Below are 15,751 nucleotides of genomic sequence, written 5' to 3'. Positions count from 1 at the left end.
CTTGCGTTTGCAGGTAAACTGGTAACCTGTTTTAAAGGAACGCCTGAATAAAAATTCTTATGGTGGCCCGCGAATTTGCATATATAACTAAATATTGGAAGTAATTCTTCAGCAGTCTAATTGTGATTTCCCTAAAACTTACAAATTAAGAATCCGAGAAAAGGGGAAGCTGAATTGGGTTTCAAGATAGTAGGGGTCAGAAATCTCTTTCAAATCTAAACACCCAACTTGTGGCTCCTCTCTGGAAAGCAAGAACCATACTTGCTCATAGAAGGATAGACGGGAAGCCAAACCAGGAAATATGATGTGTGCCTCTATTTTCATAACCTAGCAACTTCACCCACTGTTTCCCAATCTTGGTGACAACCAACCAGGGTTAAAGATGTTTTTTCTTACAATCTGTTCATATTATAGTTGAGCCTAGAGCCACACTCTAGAAATCCCAGTGTTAGGGACTTGGGAGCTAGAAGCTATAGGATCAAGAGTTCCAGGTCAGTCTCAGCTATGTATTGAGTGGAAGGCCTGTGTCATTATCTATATCAAACATACACACTCTTTTTTTTTTTTTGAAACAGTAAACACCTTGATACTTTTTTTTTTAAAGATTAATTTATTATTATATGTAAGTACACTGTAGCTGTCTTCAGACACACCAGATGAGGGCATCAGATCTCATTATGGATGGTTGTGAGCCACCACGTGATTGCTGGGATTTAAACTCAGGACCATTGGAAGAACTCTTAACCGCTGAGCCATCTCTCCAGCCCCATACATGCTCTTTTTCTTGTGGTTATTTCCTACTAAGAGAGTCTAACATATTTATATTGGTTTAAATATATGTAATCTAGGAACAGTTTTAAGTGTTTGTGAGGATGTGCATAGGTTATCTGCAACCATCAAGCCATTTTATATAAGAGACATAGCTTGTGGATATGAGCTGTGATTCTAGAATAAATTTATCACTCCCTTGTGCAAAGGAAGATTATTTACTCAAGTGATATAATCTTGAATCTAAAAATACTTCCAAAGTCAATCTTTGGCTCATTCTTTTTTTTTTTTTTTGATTTTTAATATTTTTATTACATATTTTCCTCAATTACATTTCCAATGCTATCCCAAAAGTCCCCCATAGCGCCCCCCACTTCCCTATCCACCCATTCCCATTCTTTTGGCCCTGGCATTCCCCTATATTGGGGCATATAAAGTTTGCAAGTCCAATGGGCCTCTCTTTCCAATGATGGCCGATTAGGCCATCTTTCGATACATATGCAGCTAGAGACAAGAGCTCCGGGGTTCTGGTTAGTACATCATGTTGTTCCAACAATAGGGTTGCAGATCCCTTTAGCTCCTTGGGTACTTTCTCTAGCTTCTCCATTGGGAGCCCTGTGATACATCCAATAGCTGACTGTGAACATCCACTCCTGTGTTTGCTAGGCCCCGGCATCGTCTCACAAGAGACAGCTATATTTGGGTCCTTTCAGCAAAATCTTGCTAGTGTATGCAATGGTGTCAGCGTTTAGAAGCTGATTATGGGACGGATCCCTGGATACAGCAGTCTCTAAATGGTCCATCCTTTCATCACAGCTACGAACTTTGTCTCTGTAACTCCTTCCCTGGGTGTTTTGTTCCCAATTCTAAGAAGGTGCACAGTGTCCACACTTTGGTCTTCATTCTTCTTGAGTTTCATGCATTTAGCAAATTGTATCTTATATCTTGGGTATCCTAAGTTTTGGGCTAATATCCACTTATCAATGAATACATATTGTGTGAGTTCTTTTGTGATTGTGTTACTTCACTCAAGATGATGCCCTCCAGGTCCATCCATTTGGCTAGGAATTTCATAAATTCATTCTTTTTAATAGCTGAGTAGTACTCCATTGTGTAAATGTACCATAATTTCTGTATCCATTCCTCTGTTGAGGGACATCTGGGTTCTTTCCAGCTTCTGGCTATTATAAATAGGGCTGCTATGAACATAGTGGAGCATGTGTCCTTTTTACCGGTTGGGACATCTTCTGGATATATGCCCAGGAGAGGTATTGCTGGATCCTCCGGTAGTACTATGTCCAATTTTCTGAGGAACCGCCAGACTGATTTCCAGAGTGGTTGTACAAGCTTGCAATCCCACCAACAATGGAGGAGTGTTCCTCTTTCTCCACATCCTCGCCAGCATCTGCTGTCACCTGAATTTTTGATCTTAGCCATTCTGACTGGTGTGAGGTGGAATCTCAGGGTTGTTTTGATTTGCATTTCCCTGATGATTAAGGATGTTGAACATTTTTTCAGGTGTTTCTCTGCCATTCGGTATTCCTCAGGTGAGAATTCTTTGTTCAGTTCTGAGCCCCATTTTTTAATGGGGTTATTTGACTTTCTGGAGTCCACGTTCTTGAGTTCTTTATATATATTGGATATTATTCCCTTATCTGATTTAGGATAGGTGAAGATCCTTTCCCAATCTGTTGGTGGTTTTTTTGTCTTATTGATGGTGTCTTTAGCCTTGCAGAAGCTTTGTAGTTTCATGAGGTCCCACTTGTCAATTCTCCATCTTACAGCACAAGCCATTGCTGTTCTATTCAAGAATTTTTCCCCTGTGCCCATATCTTCAAGGCTTTTCCCCACTTTCTCCTCTATAAGTTTCAGTGTCCCTGGTTTTATGTGAAGTTCCTTGATCCACTTAGACTTGACCTTAGTACAAGGAGATAGGAATGGATCGATTCGCATTCTTCTACATGTTAACAACCAGTTGTGCCAGCACCATTTGTTGAAAATGCTGTCTTTCTTCCACTGGATGTTTTTAGCTCCCTCGTCGAAGATCAAGTGACCGTAGGTGTGCGGGTCATTTCTGGGTCTTCAATTCTATTCCATTGGTCTATCTGTCTGTCACTATACCAGTACCATGCAGTTTTTATCACAATTGCTCTGTAGTAGAGCTTTAGGTCCGGCATGGTGATTCCACCAGAGGTTCTTTGGCTCATTCTTATAACAACAGTTCTAAGGAACCAGAAGTAAGAGGGTGGGAGGAGTTTCAGGCTTGCCAGCACTACACAATGAACCCTGACTCAAAACAACAAAAACCCAAACAAAGAAAATCTCAGATGATCCCCCAGAAGTGTTATTTTCCTTCAAAATAATGTGTCAAACTTTCTGAATTTCATTCTTGTGTGTCCTTCCTAATATTGGTGTAAGATAAGCAAAATTACCCTTTACCCTCTGAAGGTCTCAGTGAGACCCCAATTAAATTGGCATAAAACAGCAGATGAACAGGATGGAAGCATACAATTTTTAATTAGTAAGTTTTGCTTGTATGTTAAAATATAGAAAAATGAAGACACAAAGAAGTTCTTGGGATCTATAATCTGTATCAGAAGCTGACCATTGTAGTAAATTGTAAAAATGTGAGAAGACACTTTTTAAGTGTCTTTGTCTCAGAATAATCTTTATTTCAAAGGGGCCTACTGTGGGTGGTGTGTCCTGCTACTTTATAGTGACAAATAATCCTCCTTTACGGACAGATTAAATAACATTATTCTGTCATTCCAAATCAAGGCCTTTGCGGGTAAGTATGGATAAGCTAGCTAAGCCATACATTATCAAGACTTTTAAATGTGTTCTCTCCCTCTCGCTCATCCCTCTTTCTCATTCCTCTTCCTCTCCCTCTCCTTTTTTCTTCTTCTCTCTCCTTTCTCTCTCTTATCCCTCCCTTTCCCCATGGCAACTTCCTTGTCCTCAGTCCTTGGCACCAGTGAACTCACCCATTTGCTGGAGAGCATCTTCCCAATAAACCTGTCTTTAATCTAATCTAATCTGGTTTAAATGGGTTGATTTCAGCAGCAGCAGAGAAATAACCTATCAAGGGTCTTATTGCTCCCATTAGCCCTTACGCTTCTTAAATGTTGCAGACCTCTTTTTCTTTTGTCCCTAGCCCTTTCCTTTCAAAGTTTTGAAATGACTTTAAATAAACATCCATAATTCAGTTATCAAACCCAGGTCTTCTTCTGTAACCCTGACTTATCATTTATTTTTGGGCATCATGTGAGTCTATTAAAGAAGACTGTTTCATAGAATGTCAGAGCACCTAATAGTGTGTGATACAGTCTTAAATGAAAAGTTATGTGGCATGAATGATGCTTCTTCCATGCACATGGAAGTCTATTCTTTCTTGTGTCCTGTATTATAGATTCATGATGGGTCTTGCTCTTCTTCTCTCACTGATGTGTACATTTCTGTTTGTGACTTAATGCCATTGGCTTTTTCTATGCCCTCATAATATGTAAAACCAAATCATCTCATGCACTTAGTTTAGCTTCATCCTGATGCATGACTTCTAGCCATTGCTACTTATGTTTCCCATTAGGGATTAAACCCTAATAGGTTTTACCTTATTTCCCCTTTTCAACTCAGACATTCTTCAGTTACTGTTTCTCATTTATGGCAAGATTACTTTTTTAGGCATCAAGATTCAGAATACTATAGTTATCTCTTACTATCTTAATTTGATGGTTATTTTCGGTGAAGATGAGTATTCTTTGATATTCTTCTTAATTTCAAAGTTGTGTATTGCTTTATAGTGACTATTATTTTTACAGTCCAAAATAAACTATCTTCCACTAGAAAAAAAACCCCAAAATATGATAGAATTGTTCCTTTTATTTTACTTTGACAAAACAATAGAACTTTAGTTATATTTACAGAAATATTAGTACATTGTAATACATCATAATTTTGTCAGGATATAACAATATAAAATATTTGATATATTTTAAATAAATTTCAAGTGGTTATTGAGAAGAATATTAAATTAAGTTTAGTGGTAGCAAGTTATATTTGAAATATAGAAAACCTTGGTAAAATTAACAATAAAATTCAAATTTAAACATTTTTAATACTTTTATAAATAAATTAATAATGTGTTATCTTGCAAAAAAAAAAAGAACAATTGACAAGTTGGTTGTTTTTAGCACACTGTGAAATTCCAAAGTTGAAGCACCAAAATTGAAACAAATGTTTTGTTAATCAGCTAAAAATGTTGAAAGATTTATTTTTGTTTATGTGGCAGTGCCTGTGCTAGTGAGTCCTTGGAGGCCAGCTGGGTCCCTTTGAGCAGTCCTGAGCTGTATGACCTGGGTATTGAGAACTACGCTTGGATCCCCTGCAGAGGAGACCAGCATTCTTCACTACTGAACCATTTCTCCAGCCACATAGGAAATTGAATTTTAAATTTATAATTTACTCATAAACATCTGGGAAGTAATATGCACGGGCTGTATTTTATTGCTCACTCTTAGAAGTACAAATGACTGACTGTTGATATGGCTTCTTTGGGCATTAAGGTGTCCAGTATTACCTGTTTTAAATACTGATAAGAGGACAGAAGAAGAAAGGGGCCTATGGGCAAATGAAGGGTAGCTGTTGTGACATCAGCACCAGTCTAGTAGTGAAATAGATTACCCTGAAAGTCACCAGTGAGTTTTAAAAAGAGACAAAGGTGAAAGGATTGTGGCCAGTTTCTTGGGTGTGTGCCTATTGAGTTGAGAACATGAGAGGATGATGAAAACTTTGAAAACAAAATTCTGGGTGGCTGAGGCAGAAAACTTGTGGTGATTTGGGGGTCAGCCTGGGTTGTACAATGAGATGCTTCTCATCAAGACAAAACACAGATTTCTGTTTGCTAGTTACAGTTTCAAACTTTGCAGGTTTAGAATGATCTACAATGGGCAATTAGGACAAGTTCCTGAATGCTACGGCTGCTGCTCCTACACTGGCCAAGGAGATTAGTCCTTGTTTTCACTACTGGAATGTATCTGGGACAGGATATTTTTCAAACAAAAATGTTAGCTGAAATACATACTTGTAATGAGATGTTGCACGTCTCAGCTCAGGTGTAAAAATGTCTTGTAGTGGTCACACGAATGGTAAAGAATGACAACCCTTGTCTGTGCTCTTGGGTCACATTTTCCAAATACAAAGCAGTTGAGTTTACAGCACCAGCCTGAACTTAAGTATCAGCACCATCACGTCCACTTCTGTGGATCAAGAAATACACTCAAAGGTTTGCCTCACAATGCCTGGCCTCTTTGAGTCATCAAATAGTACGACACTATCTGATTATTAAAAAGTTCCTGATTTCTTAATATTTTTCAGACATTAGCTTCTGGCATGCCTAAGAGAAGTTAGAGGTTTTGAACTTAGCCCGGACTTAGACCTTATTTTAAAAGTTTTAAAACTTTTGTATATCTGGCTGAGCGTGGGTGCAGAGGCCAGAAGTGGATGTTGGGTCATCTGGAAGAGGCTACTGTGAACCAGTACCAGTGTGGGTACTAGGAACTGAACCAGGGGCTTCTGCAAGAGCAACAAGTGCTCTTATTTTTAAATCTTCTATCAGGCCTGCTGAACTGTGAAATAGAAGTAAAGGAAAAATAAAACAACAGCCATAGATGAGCCTCTTTGTTTGGTTTCGGTGTAGGGAAGGGGGTGAAGAAGCGGAGGATGGGCTTCCTGCATGCGTGAGTCTCTACACACGAGATTTGTTCTCTTCTTTGAGGGTAGATCAGAAGCAAGTCTCTCTCCACCCCCTGCACCGCCGGTCCAGTCCAGTATATGGGACATAGTTTGGAACTGAAGAAAATAACTTGTTAAGCTGAATTAAGTAACTGTGGAATGTATCTGTGTACTTAAGAACATGTTTTAAGACATATAGCAGCTGTGTACAGTACAGTAAGGTTTTACCCAGTGGTCTCTTTCCACATGGTTGCTAAGAATATATAACATAAAAATCATGTTTCAATGTATGTGTATGGCATCCTAGTAAAACTTAGTTCCCCAAGGGTAAACATTTTACCAGCTTTGAATCTATTGACATAGTAAAAAGAGCTCAGTGAATAAGCAAATAGACATCGTCAACAAAACAGAAAACAAAACTATACTTTATATCCAAGCCTGTTATGATTCCCTTCAGGAAGTTTCCTTTGGTCCTAGCCTTGTGCATATTTAAATGAGTCCTGAAACATCATGGGGCCTCATTTATTCTGTGTTCTAGCCCTTATACCACTCAACAGCTCTGACCCTCCAGTTCTCTTCACAGTGTGCTTGATGGTATACTCCCTTCTCCTTCTGTAGCTGAAGTCTAAGGTCTCAGGGAAAAGGTGGAAGGAACCACACTCCTTTGCTCAGGAGTGGGAGACAAGGAACACACCGTGCATCCACAGGACAGACCTCTCTTAGCTTGTAGTTCAAGTTCCACACAATCAACATTTAGTCAGCTCTTTGGGTACAACTGGAATGTTATTTCAGCGATATTCTGTGGCAAGCTGTTGCCTTTCCACAGGGAACTTTGAAACCTACAGGTGTAGAGACCCACATCACAGACTAACTTGAATGAAATGCTTTCTTGTGTGGTGAAACTTTGCACGACTACATCTTTAAGGTTAGAGAGAAAGACCTAAGTAAACTCATGTTCTAAGTCATGACTTTGTTACGTAAGAAGGAACAAAAAGCGGTTCTGGTTTCTTTGATTTCGTCAATGTCTTTTCTTCATGCACACCTGACAGCGGCTTATGATTTTCTCTAAGTCTCCAGCTTTCACAGTTGATGGAATAGGTTTTCTGAAATAAATACAAATGAAAGGACTCATTGATTGTGGATAAAATAGAATACTTACTTGCTTTGGGATTTTTAAATAAACATTGTAGTTGACTTTATTCCAGAAACACCCCTCCTTGTAGAAGAGGAGAATTTCTGAAAAGACAGTTTTATGTTTGTATATATAAACATTTATTGGTATTTTATGTTTCCAGTGTGTTTCATCAGAATTCATAGAACATAGGCTTTCCTGCAAACTTACAGTTCATTTTTAACTATTTCTTCCCTTTAAATATTCCTAAGTCTTCAAAGATAAGACTTAAGTCCTTAAGATCAGCAGATCAGCTAGTATTTATTTTCAGTACTTTACTATAAATCTATACATGTGTTGAATATGTTTAGTGATAACAAAAATCATGTGGACATTTGGTTTTTACTGACACAAGACTCTACTTCTTACTTCTTGACTCCAAAATACCTCGATCCTGGGAGGATGAAAGTAAATAGGATTTTATTGTCAGGACTGAGAGAGTTAAGTATATCCACACAGAAGTATAAATAAAAAGCAGTTGTAGGCAGCCTTTGAACAGCTCTAGAGTTGAGTCAACAGATTAAGGCCAACATGGCATAGTTACCTGAACATTCTTTCTGGGTTCAGCGAAGCCAGCCAGAAACTGTAGGAGTTTGAGTAGTAGTTACATGTCCCTCGTCCATGGCACTCTATAAATGGACTGGCTCGGAATTCTTCCAGGCAGGAGCCAGGCGAGGCAAGTGCTTGTCCAGCACCCTCAGAGCCTGCACTTGTGAACTATCACAACAAAAAGATCTCAATGAAAACACTGCCTGTTGGGGTTCAAATACAAGTTTCCCACATTTTGGCATGGGTAGGAAGCAGTAATAGAAAGCAACAGAAAAAAGAAAAGCCAAAAACACAGATGTCTTCTCTTCTATCTAGATGTAACACTTGGGCATCTTCTAGGAGGAGATACAGCCATCCGACATCTATTGCCTATGCTTACCACTGGGATATGAGCTCCATGAGAAGAATGTGGTTCCTGCTAGCCTTACTGCCCTGACTGGTTGGGGCTCATGATTGCTGTTAAATAGTCTTAAATTAATTAATAATTGAGTGGACAGCTGTGTGTAAAGAGGGGGATAATATGTATGCAGCGTGTAAGCAGTGACATGCAGAGCAGTCAGCACTGTAGATGGTCAATCTCTCCCCGGAATTTAGCATTAATGCCAGAACTTTAAAAAGAGACTCCTCCTCATAAGAGAGGCACAGTACAAGGTGCATTTTGTCACTTCACAAAGGTGATACTTTACGATAATTCGGTTTTCATTTATGAATCCACAGATGCATAAAAATGTTCCTGTGGTTATCATGATAAGCATTACAGGCAATGTAAGCAAAGAAGTCATCACAAAAATGAGCAAAGGGGCATCCGATCTCTGTCAGAGTGGCTACTTCTCGCTTGAATGCTACTCAGGGATTTGTGGGAAATCTGAGGAGTATTTCTAATTTTTAAATTATATTTACTTATTTGTTTGGTGTGTGTGTGAGATATTGTGTGTGTGATATTGTGTGTGATTATGTGTGTGACTGTGTGTGTGTGTGTGTGTGTGTGAGTGTATGTGTGTGTACATGCATGCCATACCAAAGGTATGGAGGTCAGAGGACAACTTGCGGAAGCTGATTCCCTTTCTACCATGTCAGTCTTAGGGACTGAACTCAGGTCATCAGGCTTGGTGGCAGGGCTTTTGCCCACTGAGTCATCTTGCTGTCTTTTATTCAGTGCTTCATTACTTATCAACAGCATCAAAGTTGTCAGTCGTTTTTAGTGTATTTATTTATTTACTTACTTACTTATATATTAAGACTAGGGTTCTTATAGCCCAAGCTGGCCTCAAATTGGTTATGGAGCAAAGGGTGATCATGAACATCCGACCCTTCTGTCCCTACCTCCTGAAAGTGTCACTCTTTCTATGCACTGCTGGGGGATGGGACCTAGGATGTTGTGCAGGCTACGTAAACACTACTGAGCAGATGTTCATCCTCAATGTTTCTCTTTAGGTGTATTTTCAGATCGCCAAGCATCTATAGCATTTTACATATATTAACAGGTAGGGGACCACATTGTTTCAACACAGCCCAAGATTCCATAGGCATTATTCATTACTTGAAATGGGCTGAGGATATTTCTTCTTCTTACCATAATGAAAGAAAAGCCTTTCCAGAGAGAAACCCAGTCCTGGGGACATGGAGGGATAGCAGTAGTTTGACTGTGAACAGCTATGGCCATTGCTGGACCTTCACAGACAGTGCATCTGTAAAATGAGACCATTAGTATGACAGCCACTTTCTACTGTTGCATTCCTTACAAGTTAAGTGATTCACTTGATTCTCTTGTAAAACACAGGGGTTGAGTTTTTTACCTGCTAATATAGGGTTCGAGAGCTCTGCCACTAATTGGAGCCATGTCCATTGGCATCAGAGCTGGTGTTGACAGCCAGTATGAATAGTCATTTCGTGATGCAAAGTTACATACATTATTGATGTTACAGAATAAGAATGGCATTGTGGTGAATCGCTGCAGGCAGCTGCCCAGAGTACCTAATAAAACATGAAGCTGAGTATCACGTCAGGTAAATTTTAGTTACTCTCTCATTATTTAGACACAGGTTAATTATCACATGACCTGTGGCAAACCTGGACCAAGAAACAAAACAAAACAACAAACCAGAAGAATTCTGTGGCAATGTAAAGCTTTAGGATGGAAGCCAAAGTCTCAAATGGGTATACCAACCTGCCCCACCTAGGAATGCATCCTGTGGCTCTTTCTACCTTCTTGGATAGAACTTGGGACCTGATATTGTTCTGCTGGGACAATGTCTTTGCTTTAGCTACTTCCAGATATGCATGCTAGCAAATAACCAGGGGAAGCTTTAGAAAAGATGAATTTGAGGATTAACAAGAGATAGATGGTGAATCTAGCTGCATTTCCTCTAGCAGTTTATACATCAGGATGAAAACTAAACCTTGGGCCACAGTTGCTCTCTCAAATGCACCAGAAGATGCTAACATTGTTTACAGTGACCTTCAGAGGAAGCTCGAATCCTATAAATAGTCTACACTCAGCTTCGTAAACTGCCTGGAAATTAGAACCTTACCAAGGTCTTGTCCATGTGCACGTTCGTTTCCTTGTACAAAAAGAAGAGAAAAGCCACTATAGAGTGGCTGTGTTCCTTCAGGGCATGAAGGAATGGCCGTGGTTTGACTGTGTCGGGTGAAGATGAAGCCTCGCATTCTTGTACCAGTGGCCGGCATTCCCCTGTCACCAGGATTTCCCTTTAAACCTGGCAATCCATCCAGACCAGGTGGGCCTTTGAAAAACAAATTATACAGGTTGCAACATGACCAGACTCTCAAAGATGTTTTTTAAAGTACTAATTTAAGTGTGTTTATGTGGCTGGTAAACCTCAAATATGAAAAAGGAATCTTAGAGACGAGTAGGCTATAAAATGACTATGATGTTTTATTTTAATTGTCAAGTGGATTAAGAAACACTTAGGAGACAAGTAAGACATACCTAGGCGTGTCTGTGAAGGCGTTTCCAGAGATGATTAGATCATGAGGGTTCTGTCCTAATGAATGGACTAATTCCTTAATGGATTTGTAGATAATGACTTTATTGTAAGGTGGTGAGAGGTAAGAAGTAGGGGTTTGTTCTTGGATACTGTATCTTGCCCTGACCCCTTCTATGTGACCTGCTTTCTGTCCTCTATGTAGTGAGCACTGCTCTTTTACATCATAGAGCCAAACAACAATGGACTGAATCCTCTGAATCCAGGAGCCAAAATAGAATTTTCCTCTTGGGCATTATTTATATCAGATTTTTTATCACACAAACATAACTGATACAATGGAAAATTAATATTAAATATTAACCAGTTTATCACAGGATGCATATTATTATTATTATTATTATTTTGAGATCAGGTCTTTCCTTATATTTGAATTCCCCTGAGATGCCTGGCATAGTGTCCTGCATTTGATTTGTTGTGCTTCATGTATATTTTATATGAGTGAACGAATGGCTTGGCTTACAGTGTGTGTGTAAACAGGGGGCCTAGAATCAAATAAAATATGTACAACTTATAAAGCTGTTCAGGTAGGTAATAAAAATTGCTAAGCTTTGGTAAATTCAGAAAACAATCATGTAAAACTTTGAAAGCTTTTCCTAGAGGTACAAACTTTGAAGAAAGTTTTGGACCCATGAGCAAGGCAAAGACTTCTTCTAGTTTAACAAAGGCCGTTTCCTTTATCTATAGGAGTTGCAAACAAAGTGGCATTTATGCTTTGCCTTTTCTGTGCAGTTGGAGAAGACTGATTCTCTTTTGTCACTTTCTAACTAAGACTCACTGAGTTATCTCTTTCCCCCTTCTTTCCTGTCCCTTTCTCTCTTCTTTGGAGTCTCAAAAGTCCACATTTGCCTTGGCTTTAATGCATAAAAGGCAGACATTACTTTTTCCATCCTCTCCTTTTAATGCACAGAGGCTGTAATCCGCCCTGTTAAGGCTTGAACCAGAATGCTCCCTAGAGGCTTATGCCTTGAATGCTTAGTCCTTCCTTGGCTCATGGCAAAATGTTAAAGGCTGTGGGTCCTTAGGAGATGGGGCCTGACTGGTAGAAGTAGTCACAAGGGGTCATCGGCCTTTGAAGATTTTACCTGCCAGTAATTCTAGTTTTCCCTGCTTGCTGACCCACCAAGAGGTGAAATCTGCTTTTCTTGTCATAAACTGAGCCCTTGTCACTGCTGGGCCTTTCCTGTTGGTAACAAAGCTTTCCTCCCTTACATTGCTCCATTTGAGGATGTTTATCCTTTTGAGGATGATGCAAAAATAACAAATATGGACCTTAAGCAACAGATGCTTTCTGGTCTCTCCATGGCAATTAAAAAGGATTAGCTGATCAGGGTAGGAACTGGAAACATGAAACTCATGCTCATGTGAAACTATGGGGCATTGCTGTGGATCTAAGCTTGAATCCTCGTATCATTCCCATGAAGCCACCATAGCATTTGACTACTTGCTAATCAGTTCCCAACACAATTTGTATTATAGTATCCTGTGCTTGCTATCACCTGCATTATAATATCCAGCCATGGTCATTAAAGTGTATAAATTAATAGAGCCATTAACAAAAGCACATTAGGAATGAAGCCAAATGGGTAGTCATTCTCTAACATAGATTTCCTGCCACACTAAATCAAAAGTGATCCCATGGATAATAATACAGTTAATAATATAGTACCATATTTGAACCGACATGTCTAACCTAGTTGGGAAATGATACTTGGAAGTTAGACTTTTTTTTTTCTTATTATTTTAATGAAGTCTGTAACCTCAGGCAGTTACCATCTCAGTGTTTTCCAGAGGGGTGCTTTGAGACTTTTGCATTTGCATAAGATAGATTTAGATCCAGGTTATCAAACTGACATACATAGTTTATATTCCAAGTACAACATTATATTTAAAAGGCCTTTTTGTAGACCGTACACCTGAGTTGTTGACTTGTATGCAAAAATAGTATAGTTCATAGACAGCTGTCCTAAGTAAGGAAGCAAACTTGTTCTGTTCAAGCCAGGGTAGTATTGAAAAAGCAAAACAAAACCAGAATAGCAAAAGACTTACTCATGAGGTACCACTGTTGAGAGCTAGACAAGCCAAAGCATTCCCTGAAGCTCTAATGTGTACAGAAAGGACAAGCTCCTTTTCTAAACTAGGAATGGGCTTGGCAGAGACTGTAATTGCCTGGGGCCAGGGCTCTACCCAGACTCACCCCACCTTATATGTGCCCTTACCATCCATATGGAGAAGGCACACAGTTCTTTCTCTAAAACCGGGTACGTGCTTGCCAGAACCATAATGGCCTGAGACCAGGGCCTTAGGGGAGCTGTGTCTTAGGATCTTGAGACCCCCAACGCTTCCCACTCTAAGGGGCAATGGCTATCAGTCTGAAGGCAGCCCTGTGCTCAGTCCCTGATGCCCCTAAGATACCTCATGTTCTCTTTGTACAACGTTGGTTGGTTAGCTTCCCACTCTCACTGACACTGTCCCATCTCTCCCTAGAAGAATTACATTAGATGCTGTACTTCTTAAGAAGCTTGCCTGTCATAAGACATAGCTTACACCAGATCTCCGGATCCCAAATTTTCTATCTTCTTATCTTCTGATCTCCTGGCCCTCCCACCACTTACTGGTCCAGGTCATACTGTTCCTATAAGAGATTTTTAGCCAACATAACTGCTGTGGGTGATTAAACACAATTTGCCTTTCTGAAAAATAGAATAGTAACTGGTGCTCTATTAGTCCTTCGTCAAAGCTTTTTGCCTTGATTAAAAATTAAGAATCTATCCTTAAAAACAGAATGAACAGTGCATTCCAGTCATTTGTGACTCCTCCTCCTTCCAAGTGAACACCTGGCCCCCTGACTTTGTTCTAATTGAACAGTAGAACTAACTGGAAAACCCAGAGTACTTACTCTGTCTTGCGGCATAAGATCACATGTATAAACGAGTCCCCTTTGGATGCTGAAACAATATTGCTTCAAGCAGGGAGGCAAGCTGGGTGTTTACCTTGCTGTCCTTTCGAGCCCTTGTTGCCCTCTGCACCAGCTGGTCCTGGAGTTCCTGGTTTCCCATCCTTGCCTGGTTTACCTCTTGGCCCACAGGGTCCTAGGCAAGAGGTACTGTTGTATTATATGCCATCATATTAGAAGAAAAGGTCATGCTGCCACCCATCTCAGTAAGCTCAGGACTTCTGCAGTTTCACCAGCCAAAATAAACATCCCAGGAAGGCTAACTGGAATGTTTGTCCACTAACTTCCCCCAAAGGCCTTAAGAAACCAGGACTATATGAAAGTGTGTGCTGTTGTATTTTACTCCAGAATTCATGATGCCCATGAAGTGATCAAACCAGGAAGTAATACCTCTCTTATCTCTCATGTGATTCAGACAAACAAAGAACAAGAGCCCTATTCATAATTCTATTGAAATATGCTAAGACTATGTGAAGGGTTAGGTTCATTTCCAGCTATCAGCAGTCTGGAAAGACATTAAAAATCATTTCCCCCTAATGCTTCGATGTACAAATTGTTTGAAGAGTCCACATTTATAGAAGTCAGTTATAACCAGACATTCATTTAAAAATTGAGCCCTAAAGCTGATATTTGTCAAAGGAGATAGATAAGATACTTTTCTCCTAATAAAGATGAAATGCAGCGTGTATTTTCCCTACTCTGTACTATGTCCAGATGGTTTTACAAGAGTCTAAGCTCTTTTTGTTTGTTTGTTTGTTGTTGTTGTTGTTGTTTTTTTGTGGTTGTTGTTACTGGTCAGGGTAAAAGAACCTAATCCCAAATTGGCCATTTTATGTGGAGTTCTATCATGTGCTTCCAAACACTTTATAGATTTTCTTCATTCACCCTTTATTAAAGATCTAGATTAATGGTGTTACCATACCTGGGATTCCTGGTGGTCCCAGGGGTCCAGGGTCTCCTTTCATTCCTGGATGTCCAGGTACACCAGGTGGCCCTGGGCTTCCCGGAAGAGAGATGACCTTAAGAGTGCCAGGTTTTCCACGTGGACCTATTGATATAAACACAATGCGAAGATGACTTCATGAAACTACTCTTTCTTTATAGAGAACAGCAATTGAGAAATAGATCTATTTACCTGGTGGTCCTTTTGGCCCAACTGGTCCTGGATGTCCAATTGGCCCAAGAAATCCGGGGTTACCCTTCTCTCCTAAGAAGGAGGAGGAAGAGTAAGAAAGAAACAAAGAAAATAAGCTTATTTTAACATACACAGGGACGTGTTTCTGAGAGATTACTTTTTGAGTTTGGGAACCAATGAAGTATTTTGGGAGAATTATGAGGCCCTATTGAACCCAGTACTAATACGTTTTGATGAGCTATTACATTTAGTTATCTCAATTAACTACATTCTTATTTTGTTGTTCCATGTGTACAAATAGCCCAGAGTTTATGTCAGGAATTTTCATATATTTATTTATGTAACAAAGTGGCAAACATTTCACTTTTATTCATAATGTTTTGTACAGATGATAAAAAGGCTACAAAGAAATAGCCATTGATTTAAACAATACTCAT

The 15,751-nt window shown here is 39.5% G+C and overlaps 1 protein-coding gene across 1 annotated transcript in view; it reads right to left on the bottom strand.

Annotated features, from left to right (window-relative positions):
- Positions 1-4,746: 4,746 nt before the first annotated feature.
- Positions 4,747-15,751, bottom strand: part of Col4a3 (collagen type IV alpha 3 chain) — a 136,774-nt gene continuing 125,769 nt past the window's right edge. Inside the window, exons 45-52 of the mRNA XM_021155885.3 lie at positions 15,315-15,386; positions 15,102-15,227; positions 14,217-14,315; positions 10,750-10,962; positions 10,015-10,192; positions 9,792-9,906; positions 8,214-8,386; positions 4,747-7,601 (exon numbers count right to left, since the gene is read on the bottom strand). Coding sequence (XP_021011544.1) covers positions 7,517-7,601; positions 8,214-8,386; positions 9,792-9,906; positions 10,015-10,192; positions 10,750-10,962; positions 14,217-14,315; positions 15,102-15,227; positions 15,315-15,386 — 1,061 coding nt within the window. The 3' untranslated portion in view covers positions 4,747-7,516. The remainder of the gene's footprint in view (positions 7,602-8,213; positions 8,387-9,791; positions 9,907-10,014; positions 10,193-10,749; positions 10,963-14,216; positions 14,316-15,101; positions 15,228-15,314; positions 15,387-15,751) is intronic.

Source organism: Mus caroli, unplaced genomic scaffold (assembly GCF_978045245.1).
Source record: "Mus caroli unplaced genomic scaffold, Mus_caroli_1 scaffold_1, whole genome shotgun sequence".
NCBI lineage: Eukaryota > Metazoa > Chordata > Mammalia > Rodentia > Muridae > Mus > Mus caroli.
This window is presented reverse-complemented; position numbering and strand designations above follow the sequence as displayed.